Consider the following 23,602-nt stretch of genomic DNA (forward strand, 5'->3'; position numbering starts at 1 on the left):
TACAAGAACATGTTTTTGATAAATGTTTTCATTAGCTAACACCACTTTGCACTCACATCTCCTGAGTAATTGTCTAGCCATCAGAAAACGTGAAAATCCTAATGCTTCCCACCACACTAAAGCTTAACCACACCAGTATTCACTGACTTTAAATAGTTAAGCAATTTACTTTATCCATCTCCTTAAACTTTGGCCGGCATTAATGCCAAGCTCTCTGAATGTTAGCCCACAGTAGTGCCAAGCTAAAAAAGATTTTTGCCATCATAATACCCTTCTATTTTATCAATATCACTCCATAATATGTCCAGGGTAATATATGATTGTGTCTTTGTAACATTCCTAGTTAATAGTGAAATACTGCTAAACTTTTCACACACTCTTTCTGCTCCTCTGTCTGGAGTACATTCACCACTTCGTACACAAACAACCTATCCCCCTCTATCTTCCTTTCTATCTATTCTGTGCAGCTCTCACCCCTATCTATTCGCCATGCCACATAATTCCAGTACACAAATACACTACACCCCACACAATTCCATAACGAACAATTCCACTCCAAACCACATACATCCACTCCACTCAAAAACAAACACATGGGTAAAAGACATTGTCCCTTACTACGCCAAAAGCTCACTATTGCAATAGTGAGATATATTGCATTGCAAATGTTTGTTTTTCCAAAACTAACTTCCGGCTTTGGGAGTGTATTTTTTAAAAACAAAAACCCTTTGAAAAGTTTGACGACCAGCGATCATGACTGACTTTACTGTCTGTCAAACATTTCCTACATTAACAGGAATCACCATAAGGGCGGTTCCAGTCAATGTAAAGAGATGTCTGTGGTGCCCGGGGGCATCCTAAAATATGGTGGGCAGAGGTCCCTCAGAATGGCAGGCCTTTCAGTCTTTTAAGTTGTGGAAAACATGGAGTCTACTTCAGGATAGCAAATCTAATCTTCAAAGGAGTCTGATGGGTGATACTAAAGACAGGCTTGATAGATGTGGTTGTCATATCAGCCTGTGGAGACTGGAAGTGTAGAGTGTGTTGCAAGATTCTTCAGGTGAGCCTCCAGGCTCTGAGGGAAGCATGGATCCATATGGTACCATTAGCATGGGTACCAAATACAGTAGTTTCCGCAAAGAGCAATTGGTAGTTTGAAACTTTGCCTCTGGTTTCCGTACAGGTATTGTTGCCCTATTATTCCTTCATAATGCTTCTCTATTGAATACCTGCCTACTAGTCAAGCTCCTCAGAGGAGCCCATGATCAAATGGTTAGATACAGACTAGCCCTTACTAAGGAAAGTATTCAAGCCATGCCTCAGCCACGTCCCAGTTGTTTCTCTCTAACCTACTTAGTATTGTGTTACCATGTATCAAGATAATCTTTTCCCCATATCAATTCTCTACTATCTACTTTGAGTGGATGGCATTTCTGTCACTGTGTTGACAACACAAAAGTGTCAACAGTTGCACATCCTTTTAGAAAAAAACGATCTGAATATATGGCATTGTATGACTCCTCGAGGCAAACCTTCATCCACATCATCACAGAGTGTCTAGCAAAGTGCCTAAACCAGCCATGGCAAACACACACTGGTACATCTGCAAGGAGACAATGACACAAGATCTGAATTTTTAAAAAACCTTCACAGGTCTCCTGATGCCCATCAAGGCCAAAGTCGCACGAGTAACCAGTGGTCACTCAGTTACTGGCCGGTGTCAAGAAAGCTGAACTCATCTGCTGATCTAGAAGACTCTGCATAGTGGGAAAAGCTCTCCTAGAATCTGGTGGAATCAATGGTCACTCTCAAAGGGCTCTGAGATTCATCTTCAGATGGTATCTGTAAGGCACAAGGTGATTGGTTTGTTTGAAGGCAGCACCAGCATCCACCGCCATCCAGCAGCGGTCCGTGGAGGGAGTTCCGTGGGGCGGAAAGGCGGGGCGGGGGAGGGGCAGGGTGGGGGGTACTAAACACCGGAACATGGATAATTGGAGGTAAGTAAACAAATAAATAAAACGAATTTTGTAGCACGCCCTGCATCACAAAATGCGGTGCAGCGCGCGCTACGAAATTCGTTTTATTTATTTAATTGTTTACTTACCTCCAATTATCCATGTTCCGGTGTTTAGTACCACCCACCCTGCTCCTCCCCCGCCCCGCCTTTCCACCCCACGGAACTCCCTCCATGGACCGCTGCTGCCGCCATCTTCTAATTAGACTGGGAGCTTCATTTGAGGTAACCTTCATCTTGGAAGGTAAAAATACTTTCGATACCCAAGTAAAATAAAGAGTTCTTCACAAAGGTAGAAAATGACAGTGAACGGTGAAAAAACAAGCATTTACAATGCAATGGTCTCGGCATTGGTAAAGTTAGAGCTATTGGCATTGCTCATGACATTATTTCTGTTTATGTTTTTGTTTTTAAAACATTCAAAGAAACGGCATTGTTATTTACAATGTCAATAGCTTAATCACTCTCAAATGCGAGACCTATTGCATTTGCACCCACACACAGAGCCACCTACAAACACACTGATTAAGCTATTGACATTGTAAATAACAATGCCGTTTCTCTACATGTTTTAAAAACAAAAACAAACAAAAATAATGTCATGAGCAATGCCAATAGCTCTTACTTTAACAATGCCGAGACCGTTGCATTGTAAATGCTTGTTACTTCTGTTCCGACATCAAACAAAATGCCTCCACTGACTTTAACTGAGTCATCAGCTTTCCAAACATATCACCCACAAAAAAAGTGTTAATTCACTCTTGACCTTTATCGGACCACCCTCAAACACTTGACTTCACCCTCATTTCTGAGGCAAGAGGTTTAAAGGTTTAACAAAGCAAATGTCTCCTATTCCAATATTGGCACCCATACAAACCTCGCCTGATCCAGTAGTTCAATCGGTTAAGCAGTTGATTCTGAGATATGTATTTATCCTGCAAGTCACACGGGCTCTCATTCCTGCCGGGCTAATTGAGCCTTTCACACCCTTCATCATATACACCATTTGTCATTAATTATAAATATATATCCCAAACGTGTTTCTCCTTTTGGGACTGTAGGACCCGTGGAAAGAGGCGCGCGTGCCGGCAGAGCATACCGGCTTGCCATCATTATTGTAAAAGTTCAGTAAGCACGCTCTCAGAATACAGCGCAACCGAAACGTGTTGTGTGATTAAACAATTTCCTGCAATAACTGGGTCTATTTGTGCTGTATCCTGAGAGCGCGCCTACTGAACTTTTACTATATATTTCCAATGTGATTTAAAGTAAACCATTCTGCACAATTTACACACTAATCCATGGGAAAGACTGGTTTGTTAAAGCGACCTTTATACATCCGTTCAGAGAATTGCGATTGGCCGCCAGTGCTTTAAAATGGACAAATATATAATATTTTCTTGGATAGGACTAACATATGGCGTTTTATTACTGTGCAAATATGCACACTTTTTTATCACAAACGTTAACAAATATGTTATTAGAATGTATTATTTCAAAATGTTAGACTGCATAAAGTCAAAATACAGACGATTTGCTATGTGATTTTACTGCGTATATTTCATAAATTGGTAAAAGTGTTTTTTCACTTTTTTTTCCCTAATCTGCATTGCTTCATTATTAATGTTACCTACACATTTGCTCTCCCCGATAAAGTGGTACTGTAGTCTCAGAAGTAAAATATTTCATCATAAACCTACTGCTTGTGATGACCCAGAAGTTCGTTATTTGACTTGGTTTAGTCGTTTGATACAATGAAAAAGCAATTAACAAAAAACAGAAATAACCATCCTTGTTACCACACAGCTGTATATATATCTCTCAGAGGCGCAACTGGAGCCAAAGTTGGGGGGGGGGGGGGGGGGTCGCTGAATCTTTAAGCGAGAGGCAGAGTGGAGCTGCAGGGGTTCTTAGAAGGAGTGAAACTGCAGCAAGGCCTCATTAACATGCAAATGGTCTTTTATAGACCTGTGAAGTGCTCGGTGCGGCTGTGTGTGTACCCGGGAAGCTGTCTCTTCCCGGACTGCCACACACGACAGTGGGGGGGGGGGAAGAGCTGAAGCCCATTGTGTCCATTGGGTGTTGCGCGCCTGATATATATAGATATAGTAGGCTTTTCACGCAGTGGCATGCCAGTGTGTCATATTCCCTCGAAGGAAAGCACCGTGCCCCACTGCACGCTTTGTAAACTCTGAATACAGCGATAACCATCGTTCGGTGACCACCAATACTACTGCACCTGCTCCTCCAAAGGACGGGATGTATTAACGGCAGTGCCACCCAGATACACACTTTATTCAAAATACGAAGTGACCTCTTTCCTTCCCGCCAATTTCAATAGCTCATTAAACTAAGGGACTGGAATTTAAAGTACTCCTTCGCACCTTCAAAATAAGAGGGTCTCGCGCGCTCTCTGGAAGACTCTGCAGTGGTCTTCGCGAAATAAACACTGTCCGTCGACTCTCTTCCGCCGACGAGCTGAGAGCGGCCGCCAGCAGTAGCGAGGTCTTTCCGGAACTAACTTCCCCCAACAAGAGGCAGGGTCGGTCCTCCGGAGACGCGCGATCCTGTTGTCCAATAACTCGCCTGAGCAGCCTAGCCATATCCAACCTAGTACGAAACACCGTGACTCACGTTTTACTGAACTAAAAACATTCAGGCGCTACTTTACGCGATTAGTCATGAAAGAGTACATTATTTTATTGCGAAAAGTCTCGAATACGATCCTACACTAAGAGTCCAATCAAAGAAAGCTTTCCTCTTCTACACTTAGCTTTGTAGGCGTCTTCACTTTTACGGACCAATCACGTGAGGCCGCACACAGACTACTCTTGCAAGACATTGCTGATTGGTACAATTTTCAGTTAGTCCGCCTCTCTGCTATTACAGTATGTTTGTAGTTAATGCAGTAGCCATGTTGGAATGAGAAGCCTCCTGCATTCGATTTCAGGAGTAGGCAGGCTTTTTTATTGATGGAAGCTTTTTCAAATTTTAATTCAATGATGTACATGGTAATCTTGTCGCACATGATAATCTTGTTTTTCAGCATTTCTTTCATACTTTCAAAATAATGACCGATAACAGTAGAATAATTTTTTTTTAAACGGAAACGTTGCAGGTCTTGATTTTTTTGGGGGGCTGTAATTCCCCACCTGGACCCCGCAGGCAGCTTCTAAACACCGAGGCGGCCAACTGAATAGGTGAAAAGTGGGATATGAAGCGTGGGAGGCGTGTAGAGAAAGGGAGAGGTTACGAAGAAAGAATGAAAGAAGAAGAACCAGAGCGAGCGACAAAAAAAAAGAAAGAGTGAATAAAGAAGGAGAGAAGAGTAGGGAGGCTGCACGGACACCCGACCGGGTACGGGGCGAAAGATAGATGCGTATTTTTTTAGATGACGTGCAAACGTGTCAAATAAATAACTAAAGAAGGCGACGAGGACGTCAGACAACCAGGAGAAAGGATGTAAATGGACCTGTAACGGGAGAGGGTGTGTGAAGGGAAGAGGACACGGGAGAGAATGAGGGATAGAGACAGAGAAAGAGTACGGGGATGGGGAGGGAGAGGTGGGCAGATAACTAGCCGGGCGGAAGCGGGCATGTGATAGAAAGTGATGGTGTGAGGCAGATGCCAGGTTACTGGGGAATGGATAACATTTAATCCGTGGAGGGAGGACACCAAGCTTATGAAAGGAGTGAAACTGTAATTGGATCTGAAGGAGACGAGAATAAAAAGCGAGAAGCGGACGAGACAAAACAAGGGAGAGAAGGCGTGACGCAAAGAGAGAGGGGATGCATTCGTTAGGGTGGAGAGGGAGATGGGAACGGAGAGAGAGAGGCTCCGAAAGATACGCATGAAGGGAGGGTCACAGTCAGTGAGAGGGAAAACAAGGCAGAGCAAAAGGCACATCACCGCCTTTCTCCGAGGCAGAGCAGAAATGCCTCGGAGAAACGCAGCGGCATTTTCGGATTCGGGGGGCGTGTTTGTCTTTTCTCTCCTCCAGCCATTGGCTGGAGGAGAGAATGAGACTTCTTGCAAAAAACACGCCCCCCGATCCGAAAAGGACGGGGCCTAATCGGAATGACTGACCTCTTCTCCAATGGCTGGCCAGCATTCAAGAGGCCAGCCAATGGAGAACAGGGGAGAAGAGGGGCGGGTTCAAGCCCCTCTTCTCCAAGTCATTAAATCTCGCGAGCGAGACTGCGCAAGCGCAGCCTTCGCTAGCCGAGACCTAAAAACTAAAAAGGGGCTAAAAGGAGACCACCGTTATAAGCCATAAAAGTGTGGAAGCAAAATGTGATGTTCCAAGGACCTACTCAAACAAACTAAAAGGAGCAGTCACAATTTCGTTTTGATGCGGCAGCTTTTCTCCGATTTTCGTCTTTAAAAATGTTATAAAATAAGGGGAAGCAGGTAAAGCGATTTGGGAATATTTGAAAGAATATTGGTGCTTTGGAAGTCCGACGTGGAGGCTGGGAACTAGTCTATGGTTTTACATTTTGAGAGGATGCCTTGCTGGAGCAATACTACTTCTGCATAACTCACTTTTATCTCGGTTGAACTCACAGCTGGTGACAGACTACTCCATGGTGTGTCAGTGATGGTTCTATGCATAGGAGCTTCATGCATGTGGTCTCACCTGGGTCTCCTTCAGCCTGAGCCAGGCCTGCTCTGAGATTGCCGGGTGTGTGGGGAAAGGGTGCAGTCCGGGTCTCACCTGGGTCCCCTTCAGCCTGAGCCGGCCCTGCTCTGAGATTGCCGGGTGTGTGGGGAAAGGGTGCAGTCCGGACCTCACCTGGGTCTCCTTCAGCCTGAGCCGGCCCTGCTTTGAGATTGCCGGGTGTGTGGGGAAAGGGTGCAGTCCGGACCTCACCTGGGTCCCCTTCAGCCTGAGCCGGCCCTGCTCTGAGATTGTCGGGTGTGTGGGGAAAGGGTGCAGTCCGGGTCTCACCTGGGTCTCCTTCAGCCTGAGCCGGCCCTGCTCTGAGATTGCCGAGTGTGTGGGGAAAGGGTGCAGTCCGGGTCTCACCTGGGTCTCCTTCAGGCTGAGATGGCCCTGCTCTGATAGCCGGGTGTGTGGGGAAAGGGTGCAGTCCGGGTCTCACCTGGGTCCCCTTCAGCCTGAGCCGGCCCTGCTCTGAGATTGCCGGGTGTGTGGGGAAAGGGTGCAGTCCGGGTCTCACCTGAGTCTCCTTCAGGCTGAGATGGCCCTGTTCCTTGTTCCCCTGGTATGGTTTCATGCACTTCCACACTTTCTCTCCAGGCCGCACCCTCTGCACAAAGTTGGCTGGGAAGAACCCCACTCTGTCTGCACACTTCCCCTAAAGATACAAAAGGTACATTTGGAGAGGGACTTTCAGAGACAAGAGTATAGCGTTTCCTTTTATCTCACCTGACCTCCTCCAGTCCCTGGTTATACCGAACCAGCCTCTCACTCCTGTCCGCTAGGCACGTTCAGTGGCCTCCCTCTTGACCCACAGCAATGCCTACCCTCCCCCTCCTGTCGCTTGAATTTCATCCCTTATGGTCAACTTCAACTTTTGACCCTTCTATATGTTTTACCTTTTCTCTTGTCCGTGCTCTGGGCCCTCTCCATCTCGTGGTCCATCACCACTCCTGTCCCACCTCTTGGTCTTCCTCATCTCCTGGCCAGCCACCACTCTTGTCACTCCTCTTAGCCTCCCTCTCTCTTGTTCTTCTACATCACTAATGCTACGTCCCTCCCACCTTCTACTTCTCTATTCTGCCTCCTACCTTTCTCTTGCTTCAATGGAGACATAATGACCTATTTTCTTCTCCTTCTCTCTCCCTTTTCTTTACCACCTCTCCACCTCACCAGATTGCCTCTTTTCATCTGTACTTCTCTTGCTATCTTTGTTCTCCTTTCTGTCGTTCTAGTCTCCCCCGTGCTTCCTTCTTCTTATATATCTTTTCCCTCTTTCAACTCTCTCCATCCTATTATGCCAATTTTTCTGCCGCCCAGCCCCAGAATCTCCCTCGGTTCCTCTCTCTGTTCATTTTCCTTCACCCTCCCACGTCCTACTGAACATCTTTCCCCTTTTCCATTGCTCTTTTCCTACAACTCTTACTTTCCTCATGTTATCTTCATCTAGATTCTTTTCTCACCCCCTATTTCAACCCCCTTTATCTCCCCAACCCCTGCTGTGCATTATCCTCTTCCCTCCGTACTTTGCTCGGTTCTCATTCCATTGTTCACTTTTTTCTGCCATATTGTCTCTAACTTGCCTTTTTTTGCCTGGTATTCTTTCATTCCTCCTGTTTGCACCATCTCCATTCCCATTACTCCTTCGTTCCTTCCTTCTCTCATCTACCCCTTTCCCTCCTCCTTGCTCCCCTAGTCTCCCACCTTTACCCGTCACAGCCTCTTCCACTGTCCTCTCTTGCAGAACTGCAATTGATATTTCTTGTTTGTTGCTGAGGCAGACTACACCCATCACTCACCTTCCACCAATCCTCATTGGAGTCATCTATCACCATAACCCTGTCTCCAGGCCTGAAAGGGAAACAGAGCAATCCATTATCTGAGTTGAAAACCAGAGACAGCGCCCTCTTTCCAGAGCTACAGGCAGTCATCACCCCCCGGAGTGACAGGCAGTGCGTCACCCAGAACCTCAGGCAGTGCCCTCCCCCTCCCGAATGTCAGGCAGTGCAAATCCCCCTCCCCCAGAACCTCAGGCACTGCCCCTTCCACCAGAACCTCAGACAGTGCCCCTCCCCAGAACCTCAGACAGTGCCCACCCAGAACCTCAGGCAGTGCCCTCCCCCAGAATCTAAGGAAGTGCAAATCCCCTCCCCCAGAACCTCAGGCAGTGTCCCTTCCACCAGAACCTCAGACAGTGCCCACCCAGAATCTCAGGCAGTGCCCTCCCCCTCCGAACCTCAGGCAGTGCAAATCCCCTCCCCCAGAACCTCAGGCAGTGCCCCTCCCCAGAACCTCAGGCAGTGCCCCTCCCCAGAACCTCAGGCAGTGTCCCGCCCCAGAACCTCAGGCAGTGCCCCTCCCCACGAGAACCTCAGGCAGTACCCCTCCCCAGAAACTCTGGCAGTGCCTCTCCCCACAAAAAGCTAAGGCAGTGCCCCTCCCCCAGAACCTCAGGCAGTGCCCCTTCCCCAGAACCTCAGGCAGTGCCCCTCCCCCAGAACCTCAGGCAGTGCCCCTCCCCCAGAACCTCAGGCAGTGCCCTTCCCACCAGAACCTCAGGCAGTGCCCCTCCCCCAGAACTTCAGGCAGTGCCCCTCCCCGCCAGATCCTCAGGCAGTGGCCCTGTCCCAAAGTCACAGCCCCCCACCCTCTAGAATGAGAGGTGGCGTCCCCGGCCCAAGAGCCACAGACAGTGCCCGCCCGCCATCAGAAACTCCGTAAGAACTGCTCCCCTCTCCCATGCCATAGCCAGTGTCTCTACCCCCAGAACCACAGGAAGTGTCCCATCCCCCAGAGCCTTAGTAAATACCCCTTTCACGGAACCTCGGGCGCCGTCCTCCTCCAGACCCATAGACTGAGCCCCTAAATCATCTCCGTCTATGATTCTGGAGGAAGTAGAAAGGAAGGTCCCTTCCTGTGGTTCTCCAGAACCACAGGAAGGGACCTTCCCCGGAAATACCCTCCCCCACAATACCCACCCAGTGCCCCTCAAAGAAACACCGCATGCCATTCTCCTGACTAATACACTAAAGGGACTCCTTCATCCCACTCCAGAAACGCACTCAGTCCCTACTCTCTCAAGTCGAGTCCTGACTGGACTTTCAGTGACACCTCAAAACCAGCGGGTGCTCACTCACGACCGTCACCACCCCTCACTCCCTTTACACACAAGGCAGAACACAGTGAATATAATACACCACAAAGGTGGCACACTAACAAATACATTATTTCGACTCGGATGAGGTGAGGTGCAGACCACAAGGCACTGCAGCAGTGGCGCTTGTGGGCCTACAGTCACATCACCCCCAGTGTAGGCGTCAAGCAGCAGTCAACACTACATACTGGACCAATAAGGACAACCCCACACTCATCTGTCTTTACTTCGTTTCAGTTGCCATAGCAACGCTTTGACCTCACCCTTAAACATCCTTGGTAACTGTCTGATTACCTATCCTTTATATATTTTTTTTTTGCTATTACAGCACTAATAGAATTGTAATCGTCATGCAACGTGTTTGACACGAAGGACAATATCGAACCTTGAGCTCCATAATTAACTATCTCCAAAAAACTCTACAATTTTTTTTTTCGTTTTACTTGTTGAGAACATAACGGATTCTGGATACCTAATTTAAAAACCAAATGCACACTCCTGCAAAGTATGTGCAAAGGCACATAATGTCATCTTTTATTAACAAACATTTGCAATGCAATAGGTCTCGCGTTTACACGAGCTATTAGTTTTGTAAATGACATACCTTTCATTTATGTTTTCAAAACAAAAATAAAAGGCATTGTCATTAGCAAGGTCAATAGCTCAAACTCGCGTAAATGCGAGACCTGTTGCATTGCAAATGCTTGTTTATGGATTGTATTAGTTTGGTTTAATGTATTTACTTTTTTTAGTTTCTAATGTCTTCAACCAGAAGCAGGACAGTTTGGTGAATTAATATTTTACTTCACAATTATTAAAATGGTCCTCTCAAATTATGTTTGTTAATCAATGAAGAAGCTGAGAAGAGGGTTAAAAATAATGCATCACCAGTCCTAATCTTAAACTCACAACCGAAGTTGGCAAGCGCCTCCTGATCCCTCAGCCCATTCACTGGGGACGGGAGGGGCGGGGGGGGGGGGGGGGGGAGCGGGCTGGAGGAACAGGTGACAAACTGCAGAGTGAACAGACCTTTTCGAGTGGATCTGCAGGGACACCATTCTGTGCAGGCGAGCTGATGGACAGCCACCGGGGAGGGGGGGCTGATAAAGCTGCCCCCCCACGCACACACACTGCAAAATCCATCCAACGGATAATTGTAGTAATTGGATTTGTTGCACGGCTCAAGGGGAACAAGCATTGGCATAGCCAATAGGTCTCGTCTTTGGGACCTTCTAAGTGTTTAGCTATGCAACAGTTGCATAACTAAATATTTATAAGGTCCCAAAAGCAAGACCTATTGGCTATGCAAAGCGGACGTGCGGCCGTGAAAGTGATCGCGATCACGATCAAACATTAAAGCGGCCGCGAAAGTGAAAGTAATCGTGGAAAAGCGCGGACATGCACTGTAAATCTAGGCTGGGCTGGTAGCACTTTTTGGAGCCTTCTCAATAAGTCTCGCCAGACCAGCGCATGCGCTGGGTCAGGCGAGACCTAAACAAATGCTTGGGGCAGAAAAGGGGAAAAGAGTGTGGCAGTGAGAGTTTAAGGCAGGGCCATTATGGAGACAGCAGGTGGAAGGGGCACGGGGGGCATCCAGAGGGTGTGGGAGTGCCCACCAAGAACACGGACACGTCCAGCGCCAAGAAGCACGACTGGTTCATGCACACAGGGATCTCTCTCTGTACCCTAGCCTGTGGCCAGCACACCGATTGCGCTGCAGGAAAAAGTTCGCAAAAAGTAAACGATCAAAGGTAGATTTTTAATCAAACTATATTAAAAAATCAAACTGGAGGACTTGTGTTGCAATTCTACCAAACTGCAGAGAAATCTACAGTTAAAATTCAACAAAATAAAAACTGAGCTCAGGAAATCTGGAAGTGGCTACAGTAATTTTCTCTGGTGATTTATTTTCAGAATTCTTGCTGAAAAGGTTTGTCCGTCACTCACTTTTTGTGAGCGCCCAGTAGGGGTGAAATTGCAATGTTGGGTGAGACTACAAAACACTGGGTGCCCAAGAAGCAATACCTTTAGGCTGGCAGGGACAGACAGGCACAGATGAGTCAAGATAGCTGCGACTGAATGACATTTTCCTAGAGTAGACCAAATAGACATCAGTTCTAACCTTCAAACGGCAGCCTGATTACAACAGGTCTTTTTAAGTGTCGAGAAGATGAAGGGAGTAAGTGAAAGGAAATGATTTTTCTGCCACACCCAAAACACTGAGAGCCTGTGAAGTGGAAAGGAGGCCAAAGAAGGATCTACTCTTCATTCAAAGAGAGGAATGAACACTAAGCCCCACTGAGTATTCTGCCTCTAAGAACTTTCAGAGGGACAGCATATCTGCTTGATGAACTGAGAAGGCTGATGAATAAACAGGCCAACGCCTCCCTCCTAACTCTAAAAGCTGGAAGAGCCTACTTCGAAGCGCTATTCTAAGAATGCCACCAGTTTGCTAGCAAGGCGACTCACAAATGCATGTTCCTCAAACTTTGAAGAAACAGTATTTTTTGGTCCTACTACCGAATAGGTTATGACAGCTGTATATGAGAAGAGAAAGCTATATATGATGAGAGAAAGAAAGCGATCAAGACAGAGTTGTACTACACAGCAGGGATGAAGGGTTCAAATCTGTCCAACAGTAAACGATACAGGTCCGAAATGAGGTACACTGAAAGAGCAGTGTGTGGCTGAAGTACTAGCATACCGAGCTGTGGTCAAAGTCATGAGTGAGGGGCTCTGGCAGAGTTATCTGAGGACTTACTTACGTAGGCGGGCTTCGAGTACTGGATGAAGAGGTCAGAACTGAGGTGCACGATAAGAACTCGCTATGTGCTTCCAGTGCTGGGCATCTATATTAGAAATGGGGAGCTCTGCTAGAGAGACATGTGGGATCCGGCCCTGGATCAGGGCTGAGGCGCTCTACACTAATGTAATGCAGGTCAAAGAGGCTGTCCACAGGCACAGCTCTCCTTGTGCGCCCCAACAACGAGATAAAATGGAATGCTACATAATAGGAGCGAGGTACATTGTTAGGGCAGCTTTCAAGGGCCCAGTACTTCAATGACAGACATCAAGTTCCACAGCAGACCACTTTTATTGCCACATGTATGTAAGGCAATGTCCGGCCCCTCTCCTCTCTTAGCAGTGAGAAAAAATGTCACACGACCCTGCTTGTTGAACCAAGTTTACTTAGATAAAATGCAGGTTCCTCCCGAGTGTTTCAGACGCACTCTTTGAATGTTTTCCTTTTTACATTGGTAATGTTTCTATATAATGTGAACGTAAATCATTCACAGGGGTTTCAGGTTAATTTCCTACCAAACTCCGCCCCTTATTATGAAAATACTAGTCCAAATGGATGTGATATTCACACTCAAACTGACATGTTTATGCGGTTCTAGAAAATTAAGCTGGCCATTACGCTATCAGCGATACTGCACTTTACATTCGACATCAATTCAGAGAAAAATAACAATTATCTCCATTTCATTACAAAAAAATCAAACATAGGGTTACTTTATTGGAGGACGGATTTGACACTTTAATTGTATGGAGTAATAGTTAATGGAAGGCGAGGAGAGATGTGGTGGTTCTTGTACTGTTTCTTTCAGACTAACAAGATTGCCAATTCGTGGGCGGTTAGTTTTCATTGCGGCCTACCACCAGGGGTCACTCCAGTGCCCATTTCTACTGCGGCCAGAGAAAGGCTAAAAACTCTTCACAAAGGCCCGTCCACACTCAGAGCTGGCAAGCACTACTACAGACCCCCCCTGCTCTAAGGACCTAGGGCGGAGGCGCTCTTACACAATCACAGCCAAAAAACGTCAGGTCCGCGGGAATACGTCAGTTATCTGATGGCATGCCACGTGAGAAGGGCAGAATCACTGTAGGGCAGCTACATGGAGAACAAGCCTGTCCTAACACACAGATATGACCACCAGTGAAACCTGGTAGAAAGCCCAATTAAGTCAAAAAAAGAATCTCTGGGGCCCTTGGAAGAGAACAATTACTTTACTGACAACGTATGTTAGAGGAACTGTACTGTGTATAAATCCCTCAAAATAAACAAGTAAACAGCATACCTGCAAGTGTGCTTGCTGCAACTTAGTGCAAACCTGCTGCTATAATGTGCGTGGAGAAGACCCCGCCTCTGCCTGCTAAGAGGAAAAAACCCGAAAATAAAGTGCCCAGCAAAACTACTCTGAGAAGAACAAGCAGAACGAGTGGTGCGCGCGCGCCACAGCGAGCGATCTGTATTCAATTATCGCGCCCGTGTCTGGGCACGAAAATTGAAAACAGATGTCGGCGTGTGGGTAACGGACACCAATAGGCCATGGGCGGAGCAACGCGACCGCCTTTGGCCTATTGCGTGCTGTCTTTCTGAAAAAGACGACCGCAAACGCCAATACCGTGGACCAAAAGAAATCGCACACGCACGAGCGTGTGCGATTCCATGGTCCGTTTTGAAACCCTCCACAAAAGGACTCTCGCCTGCACGAGCAGTGCTGCGCACTGCATCGCTAGGCGCGAGACCCAAAAAACAAATGATCAAGGATCCTCCCAAAGGATCATTAAGTTACAGTTCCATAATCTCTTTTGTTTCTTGTTTCCTTAAATTTGTGACCCCATCAAAGCCGTTGGAACATTTTTTTTTCAATGATTCAAAATGGCACTTATTTCGATCACTATTATCTACATTTCTTTTATTTAGGATTGGTATTCTTGCTGGTGTTACGGTGTTCTTTAAAATATTTTTATCAGTACACATATATATGTTTCGGGTAGGTGGCAAAGCTGACGTAAACCTATATTATGGCCCTACTATATTTTTTAATTGTACAATCAAATGCATCAGGGCATGACACCATACATCCTAGGCAAAATTATATTCTGTTTAAAAAAATGAGTACCTTTAAATTGTAAGGCACAGCTGTGGGCACTCGTTTGGCGCCATCAGATGCAAATTTATATATGATGCGCGAGCACTTGTTTACTGGAGAATAGAGCTGAAAGCTAACTACAGACACATCACATCATAGAATTGACCTACTGATGATCATTTATTTGCACTGAATTATTCATAACACTATATAAAGACTACGTGGAAAAGTAAACACTAATGATTTTAATATGTAAACAAGAATAGATTTTCTGGGCTTGAATATCAATTTTATGGATAGTTTTGTACATAAATATGTATATATGAAACACACCGTCAGCGCCTGGATACCCTCCAGTTAGAGTGATTGACAGCCAGGTGCTGCATGCTGGAAGTCCCCTGCTCCTTTCTACTCAATAGAGTATTGGGGGACTTCAGTGAGCTACAAGGAATGATTTACTTTATACGGTTATTTCCGTAACTAGAATACAAATGAGAAAAGCTTTAAGCAGATAGGATAGATACTCCGGAATAATTTCAATTTAAGTAAAAGAATTAAGGCAAAAATAAGCAAATAAGATTTGACGCCATTAGTAAGTAGAGTGTCTACCACCGCCAATGTCTGTGCCTAAATATCAGAACAGCCTAAATCATGAACATTGGGGGTGGGTAATGAAACAGATGGGAGACTTCAGTTACCTGACTATCCTATTGTCACTCACTAACATGCTTCATATTTTACAGACAAACCTATATACAATCAAACAATGAACACAATAGCACTTAATCACGTAACTAGTGATTGTGGTTATGTATCTGAATAAAATGGTTGGTGTATGCACATAGCCTGAAGGGTAAGAGTGCTAAAACATCTTATGGTGCTGAAAAAAGAATATATGTAACTTCAACCTATATTAATTCCAAAGCATAATTATCCATGTATCTTCTGCGACATTCCTGTGGTTCAGAAGAAATAAGTCAAAGAGCATATGACTGCTTGGTAGCAGAACAGCTCAAGAATTACACTAACGGTGATCAGCTATACTTATGGCTTCATAACACAACCTGAGCACGCCAAACAAGTATACACCAATATATTCAAAATAATATGATGCAGTTTCTTGGGATGTGAAATCAAGTCTTCATTTATTGATTCTTGCGCCAGCCAACACGTGTTTCGTCGCCTGGGAGTACCCGCGACTTCCTCAGGGCTTTCGTTAGCCAATTATCTCCTTTGTGTTAAATGGATGAACTCAAAATTCTCCGTTGTGGTCAAATATTAGGTGGAAACCTTATCAGGAACAAGCATTCTTCTCGTTTATCGGCAAATCGCCATAGATAGCAGACGCTCAAATAGTGTGGTCACGTAACATCGACATGACTCCTAGTTTCCAGTATTGCGCGCAAGGGATCAATCATCCATACTTATGGCTTTATTTGTACTCCAGCAAGCAGGAGTGAGTAGTTTTTGCAAATCAAATGAGGCGATGGTATGAGGCTTGGGCCTGTATTACAAGTAGGGAGCACTTTCCATGTTTGCGCCAGGGCGCACCTCAAAGCAGGTATGCCGAGTGCAAACATGGAAAGTGCACCCTATCAGGAAGAATGTGCTTCCTTCAGGGCAGCCGCGAACTCGCGCTGTCCTCCGGCAGAGAAATCCAGAGCAGCTGTTTAAAAGCTCCTCCGTGTTTCTCAGGCAGCAACCCACCTTCCCTTTTAAAAGGCATTAAAGATCCCATTGCAGGTGGGTGCACCCACCTGCAAAGGGATATCTGGAGGGTGGGGGGGGGTCCATGGGACCCCCTTTCATCCCTTTAGAGGGCTGCATTTAGAAGGGGCACTGAAAGTGCATCACCTTCTTGTAGCGCCCTTTCAATGCACCTTCTAAAGGCATGTTTGCATCTGCACCCAAATCAGATGCAAAGACAAAGAGATCCCCTCTTCTGTGTGGGGTTACACCCCCATGCAAATGAGGGATCGCCCTCTAATGCTACAGCTGGCGATATATGTACGCCAGCGCTTTCTGTATTACAGAGGGAGCAGCACAAGCATTTGCGGCTCTTTCTGTAATGCCAAAGTGCCCCGGAATTGCAGAAAGTAGGCGCAAACGCCTGCTGCGCCCCCAGGGCACTTGTGTAATATGACCCCAGGGTCCGTATTACAGATAGGGTGCACTTTCCATGTTGGCACCATGGCACACCCTAAAGCAGGTACGCCAGGTGCAAACATGGAACGTGCCCCATTTCAGGAAGAATGCGCTGCTCTGAGGGCAGCCACAAACTTGTGCTGCCCCCAGGTCAGCCAGTGGCTTAGCAAAGTGGGTGGCGGGGGGGGGGGGCGCTCCGTCCCGGGTGGCAGCCTGCTTTTACGTGCGGTTGCCGCAGGAATCACCAGCACCCCCATACTTACATATGGCCGCCTCAGGGACTGCCATGGGTAGCAAAATGTCTAGCTACGCCTCTGAGGGCAGAGCATTCACGAGAAATACGGGACGCTGTTTAAAGCTGCTCCATGTTTCTCTGTCCAGGCGCCAACTCGCCTGCACTTTTAAAAGGGATCAGAGATCCCCTTGCAGGTGGGTGTAGTTAGTGACTGCGCTCACCTGCACAGGGATATCTGGGGGATCCATGGAACCCCGTTCATCCCTTTAGAGGGCTGCATTTAGAAGGCTCACTAAAAGTGGGCCAACTTTTTCTGGCGCACTTTTAGTGCGCCTTCTAACAGTGGCGGCTCCTCCATAGGGGCGTTTGGGCGTTGCCCCACTGCTTTCTGGTAGTGCAAGAAGCAGAAACATAAAATGGTAAAAACTACCATTTTATGTTTCTGCTTCTCGCGCTGCGAGAAAGCAGAAGTGCCTGGTTGTGGGAGGGAGAGTGGGCGGTCCTGCTCGAGGGCAGGGGGGGGGGGGGGGAGTGACTTGCCCACTATTGTGGGTACTGACTGTTTGGGTGGCCCTGGAGCCGTCCAAACAGTCAGTACCCACAACAGTGGGTAAGCCACTCCCCCCCGCCTTCAAGCAGGACCTCCCACTTTCCCTTTTTCCAACACGGAAAAAATGGCGTGGCTGGGGCGCTCTCCTGCAGCGCCTCACCAAGCACTTGTGATTGGCTCCCCTGTAATGTCCCGGCCGGCGGCATCATGACTCACGGGCCGAGATTAGCAGCGTGAGCGTGACCAATCACCACACAGCAGCCTCGGAGGAAGCGCGGGCTCCAGGGAGAAAGAATGACTATCGTTACCGGCTGGCTGAGATTTGGGAAAGAAATCCTACACGTCGCAAGCTGGAAGTTAAGTAAGTTGCTGACTGCTGTGTTCATTAAATGAAACAATCAGTACTTTAGAAAAATGAAGCGTGATCCGTAAAAGCAGCTTTTTTGGAGAGTTGGAATTTTCTGCCAGAGTAATCCTCGGAAAGAGCTGCACTAGTATGTGAGGCTTCTAGGCGGTGTGTGTGTGTGTGGGGGGGGGGGGGTGGGGGCTTTTAAAAGCTTTATTGTATTTTTCAGCTTGCTCGATGCTGTCCTTTACACGTTCTCACCAGGTCTCTTTATTTTTCCTAACCGGTCTCAGACCCGTGTCCCGCAGAGGCTTTGTCCACAGTGTAGGGATTTGTAGGCCACACATGGTCCCCTGCACAGTGACAAGGACCCCCACTCCACACTCGTACTATGGAGTGGCAGTCAGTTGGTGGCAGTGGTATTTGTGAAGGTGGGGGACTTAATCTTTTTTAAGAAGTCTACTAAACCACCTGTGTACAGTCTGCACAGCATTAGGTGTCGTCACATCCACACACACAATTCAATCTGTGTGCATGTGTCAGAGCGTTTGTGTGTCCTTGTGTCAGGGCTCGTGTGTGTGTGTGTCCTTGTGTCAAAGCACATATGGGTGTGTCCTTGTTTTAGAGTGCGTATTTGCCTTCTGTCAGAGCGTGGGCGTGTGTGTGTGTTTGTGTCATAGCGTGTGTGTCACAGCGCATGTGTGTTTAATTCTCTCTGCAGCTGCCTGGTACCAGTGCTTGCACACTGTTGTTGCTTCACTCGTTTATTAGGTGATAGGGGTGAACAATGCTTTTACGCCCCACTACTTCTAAACTTCACCAGCCACCACTGCCTTCTAAAGTCATGTTTGCTTGTGCATCCACGTCAGTAATACAGCATGGGCACAGACGCCAAGTGATGCCCTCATGCAAATGAGGGAACACCCTCTAATGATAGCGCTGGCGCTCTATGTGTGCCAGCAATATCAGTACTACAAAAGGGGCCGTACAAGCATCAAGCATCTGTGGCCCCTTCGGTATTACCAAAGTGCCCTGGGGTGCATAAAGAGGGCACAAACGCCCGTTGCGCCCCTGGGGCGCTTGTGTAATATGGCCCCAGGTGTACTTATCATTTTTAGTATATGGAAAGGTTTCTAGCACATTACCTACTGCCGAGAATGGTCTCAGTCAGGCAAATAAGTTACTAAAGGGGGAAGGTCGTAGCTCCTAGTGCAGGGTCTGCCACAGGACGTACCGCAGGCCACAGTACCTATTGTAATAGAAGGTCTCTGGCACGTGACTTACTGCAGGGGGAGGTCATTGTTCTCCTGAGGTAGGAACTTGTACAGGGCCACGTAGCAGTACATGGGGGAGATTTCTTTCCTCGGCGCAGTCCTGGAACCCGCCTGGGAGACCTGCATGAGGACAGACAGAATGCAGATCACACATTGCGCTGCTCACTAACATCACAACAAGAATGCCCAACATCTTCCTGAACCCCAACGCACCTGTTCGCTGACCTTCTCCTCTGGGACGGGCCCTTCACTCTCCGGAGTAGCAAACACTGTGCCAAGGAGAGAGGGAGAAAAATGAGAGAGGAAAATAAAAAGGAAAACTATAGGAAGAGTGAAAAAGTTAGGAAGAATGAAATAGGGAAAGGGTATGAGAAAATATAAAAGAAGAAAAACAACTTATAGGTGATCAATGAAAAGAGAATGTGTGGTGACTGAACACCACCCCGAAAGAACTGCCAAATCAAATTAGATTTGGGTCAATTATGTATCTCGAATCCTAAAATCGATAAAATATTAATTAAACGCAACCTGGTGTGTTGTATTGTTGATTTAAACTGTAAATATTAGTTAGATATCAGCTCTGAGACACTTTCAAATATTTCCCTATGCATCAACATGTAACGAGATGTGCATAGTGAGTGTCGTGTAATAGACCTGTATAGACATGGAACAGCATGACTTGCGTATAGAGCAATGAATGATCACCATATTGTTTTGTATGTAGTTTATATGTTTCTTCATACAGTGTATAAACTTGACCTAAAGAACGCATTATGCAAGATGTTTCACAATGGGAGCTACAGAAGCTGACTGGTCCCATACAAATGCCAGTCTCTTAGCAGCAGACCCACGCTTATAAAAAACAAAAAGGCACAAATTGTGGACATGCGCCTTTTAGAACAGTTTAGACTGCTTTGTTCTCAAGTTCACTAATGAGTGCCTTCCTCTTTAACCAGGAGCAGGCGAGGGATCTGACTATGAATTGGAGATGAGTCTCCAGGTTTCAAAGGGTCCATAGAGAGACAGGGCTTCCCCTTTGGACGTTCTACCTACAGCTCTGGTGCTCGAGGCTTCCCTATTGGACATGCTACCTCGAACTCTGGTGCTCAAGGTTTCCGCTTTGGAAGTGCTACCTCCATCTCTGGTGCTCTGGGCTTCACCTTTGAACTTGCTACCGCCTGCTCTGGTGCTTGGGAATCTTAAAAAGTGTGACTATTAACCCATGAGGTATCCAAGGTGCTGGGTGGGGGGGGAGAGGGGTGTCTGGGTCTGCTTTTCAGTCGAAGAGCCAGGTCTTTAAGTCCTCCCTGAATTGCGGCAGCGATGGGGATTGCCTGAGGTATTGAAGCAGGGAGTTCCAGGTCTTCGCAGCTAGGTAGGAGAAGGATCTTCCTCCTGCCATGGTCTTGCGGATGCGTGGGACGGTGGCCAGGGCAAGTTGGGTGAAGTGGAGATGTCGGGTGGGAGTGTAGATGGAGAGGCGGTGGTTGAGGTATGCAGGTCCAACGTTGTGGAGGGCTTTGTAGGCATGTGTGAGAAGCTTTACAGTGATTCTCTTGTTGACAGGTAGCCAGTGAAGGTCTCTCAGGTGACCAGTCATGTGGTTGCGGCATGGGATGTTCAGGATGAGTTTGGCGGAGGCGTTCTGGACAGACTGCAGTTTTTTGGGAAGTTTCTGGGTGGTGCCGGCGTTGAGTGCATTGCCGTAGTCAAGTCTGCTGCTGACAAGTGCAGGGGTGACAGTTTTCATGATCTCGGTAGGACTCTACTTGAAGATCTTACGAAGTAGGCTGAGAGAGTGGAAGCAAGAGTATGATACAATGTTGATTTTGTTGGTTCATTGATTGTGAGGAGTTCAGGATGGTTCCATGGTTATGTGTGTGGTTCGTAGGAAGCGCTGTGTGCCACCAAGAGTCATCCCAGGTGGAGGGAGAGGCACCCAGGATGAGGTATCGGTGTTGTCTGAGTTAAGCTTGAGGCAGCTGCCCTTCATCCAGGTGGCGACTGCCTTCATCCCATCGTGGATGTTGCTGTTGGCTGCTGTGGGTTCGTCTGTGAGAGAAAGAATCAGCTGAGTGACATCGGCTTAGGAAACAATGTTGAGTTCGTGGTTTCTGACATTGGCTGCAAGATGGGCCAAGTAGCTGTGGAAGAGGGTGGGGCTCAGGGAGGATCCCTGAGGTGCTCCGCAGCTGATCTCTGTCAGTTCTGATTTGAGCATTGGAAGTCTGACTCTCTGCGATCGGCTGGTGAGGAAGGAGCAGATCCATTCTAGGGCTTTGTCGCGGATGCCAGCATCGTGGAGTCTTGTGTAGAGGGTGTGGTGGGACACTGTATCCAAGGTGGCTGAGGTTCAGGAGGATGTGGATTGCAGCCTCGCCTTGGTCGAGGGCAGAGCGAATGTCATCTGTAGTGGCGAGGAGAGTGGTCTCAGAGCTGTGGTTGCTTCTGAAGCCCGATTGGGAGAGCTCCAGGATGTTGTTCGTCGCAACGAACTCCGAGAGTTGGGCGTTGATGGCTTTCTCACTTTGGATGGGAAGGAGAGCAGAGAGATGGGTCTGTAGTTCTTGAGGTCTGTTCGGTCGGCAGAAGGTTTCTTCAGCAGGGGGTTGATCTCTGCGTGCTTCCAGTCTTCCGGGAAAGTAGGGGACTTGATGAAGCAGTTGATGGTGCAATAGAGTTTGGGTGTGATGGAGGTGCGATTGGATGTGCAACCTCTAGTTCTGGGGATCAGAGCTTCCCCTTTGGACGTGCTACCTCCAGCTCTGTTGCTCAGGGCTTCCCTTTGGGCGTGCTAACTCCAAGTCTGGTGCTCGGGGCTTCCCTTTGGACGTGCTACCTCCAGGTCTGGTGCTCGGGGCTTCCCTTTAGACGTGCTACCTCCAGCTCTGTTGCTCAGAGCTTCCCTTTGGACGTGCTACCTCCAGCTCTGGTGCTCAGGATTTCCTATATGTACAGGCTACGTTCAGCTCGGGTGCTTGGGGCGTCCTCTATGGACGTGCTACCTTGAGCTATGGTGCTCGATGCTTCCCCTTTGGACATGCTACCTCCAGCTCCCGTGCTTTCCCTTAGGACGTACTGCACCCAACTGTGGTGCTCGAGCGTCCCTTTGGTCCTGCTTCCTCCAGCTGTAGTGGTAAAGGGGGTAACAGAAGAGGTGACCACTGCTGCATCTATTGCTCTGTGACCCCCTAGGTCAGACATGCGTTGACCCTCTGAGGCTTTGCCTTGTTACACAAGCATAATCAAGTCTGTATACCTGTGCTGGGTCTTACAAACAGGTGCGTGACTTCAAAATGTGTTGCTTTACATTAAAAGTCATGATCTATATATTCCACTCTATTCTCATTTATAAATATTGATAACTCTTATCAACGAAAGCATGACACGTTGCTACATCAAACCTTATGCATACAATGTAGCATATTTGTGCTAAACGTCTTACAAAAAAGCACATTTAAAGTAATTTTTGTTTCCATCTTAACCACAGAACTGCTGAAGGATATTTTTGCTAAAAACATCAGCAGCCGGTTCAAACTTGCAACTATGGTATACAGGTTCTCAAAAGTGAATTAAGACTCTGAGAAGTACCTTCCTGGTCTTTGAGATCATGTAAAACCCTGTATGCATTTGCACATACTACACACAGGGGCGTAGCTTCAGGATGCGGGGTGTTACACCCCCCCTAATAAAGGTACTTTCTGATAAATAGTTGGGTGCAGGTGCTTTTAGTCCGGTATGGTGAAATGTCTGTCGGTTTTCAACAGGTATTTTTGAATACAGACTGACAAAAACATACACACTCCCTCCATCTCTTTTTTTAAAGTCCTCAAATAGTTGGTTATTTTACAAAATGGAATATGCTACTTACCAGTATGCATCTGTTCTTGGCATGTAGAGCTGCAGAGCCACACACTAGGATAGTAGATCGCCATCTGGTGTTGGGCTCGGATGCTTGCAGGTTATTGTTGTCTTCGGAAGAAGTCTTTGTGGTCACGAGATAGGTGACTCCTCCCTTGGATGACAGTGCGCATGGGCATCAACTCCTTCGTTAGATTGTTTTTCGCCATGATGGGAAATGATGGAGTTTGTAGAAAAGAGAGAGATGTCCATGTGTGGTTTCTAAGTAAGACAGTGCTGGAACAGATACAGGTCCCGGGGAGGTGGGTGGGCGTGTGTGGCTCTGCAGCTCTACATGCCAAGAACAGATGCATACTGGTAAGTAGCATATTCCGTTCGAGGCATATGAGCTGCAGATCACACACTAGGTTAGACTATATAGCAGTATCTCCCGAAGCGGTGGTCACCTGTATCGGTTGCAGCAGTTTGAAATAAAGTTTTAAG

At 47.2% G+C, this 23,602-nt stretch overlaps 1 protein-coding gene across 2 annotated transcripts in view; it reads right to left on the bottom strand.

The window, feature by feature from the left end:
- STAC2 (SH3 and cysteine rich domain 2) overlaps window positions 1-23,602 on the bottom strand; it is a 442,182-nt gene that overhangs the window by 44,600 nt on the left and 373,980 nt on the right. For both annotated transcript variants that reach the window (XM_085640309.1, XM_085640308.1), the window contains 4 exons: window positions 19,472-19,527; window positions 19,269-19,378; window positions 8,474-8,525; window positions 7,195-7,332 (listed from right to left, as the gene is read on the bottom strand). In XM_085640309.1, the coding sequence (XP_085496435.1) occupies window positions 7,195-7,332; window positions 8,474-8,525; window positions 19,269-19,378; window positions 19,472-19,527 (356 nt within the window). The remainder of the gene's footprint in view (window positions 1-7,194; window positions 7,333-8,473; window positions 8,526-19,268; window positions 19,379-19,471; window positions 19,528-23,602) is intronic.

The sequence above is a fragment of the Triturus cristatus genome, unplaced genomic scaffold (assembly GCF_964204655.1).
Source record: "Triturus cristatus unplaced genomic scaffold, aTriCri1.1 SCAFFOLD_137, whole genome shotgun sequence".
NCBI lineage: Eukaryota > Metazoa > Chordata > Amphibia > Caudata > Salamandridae > Triturus > Triturus cristatus.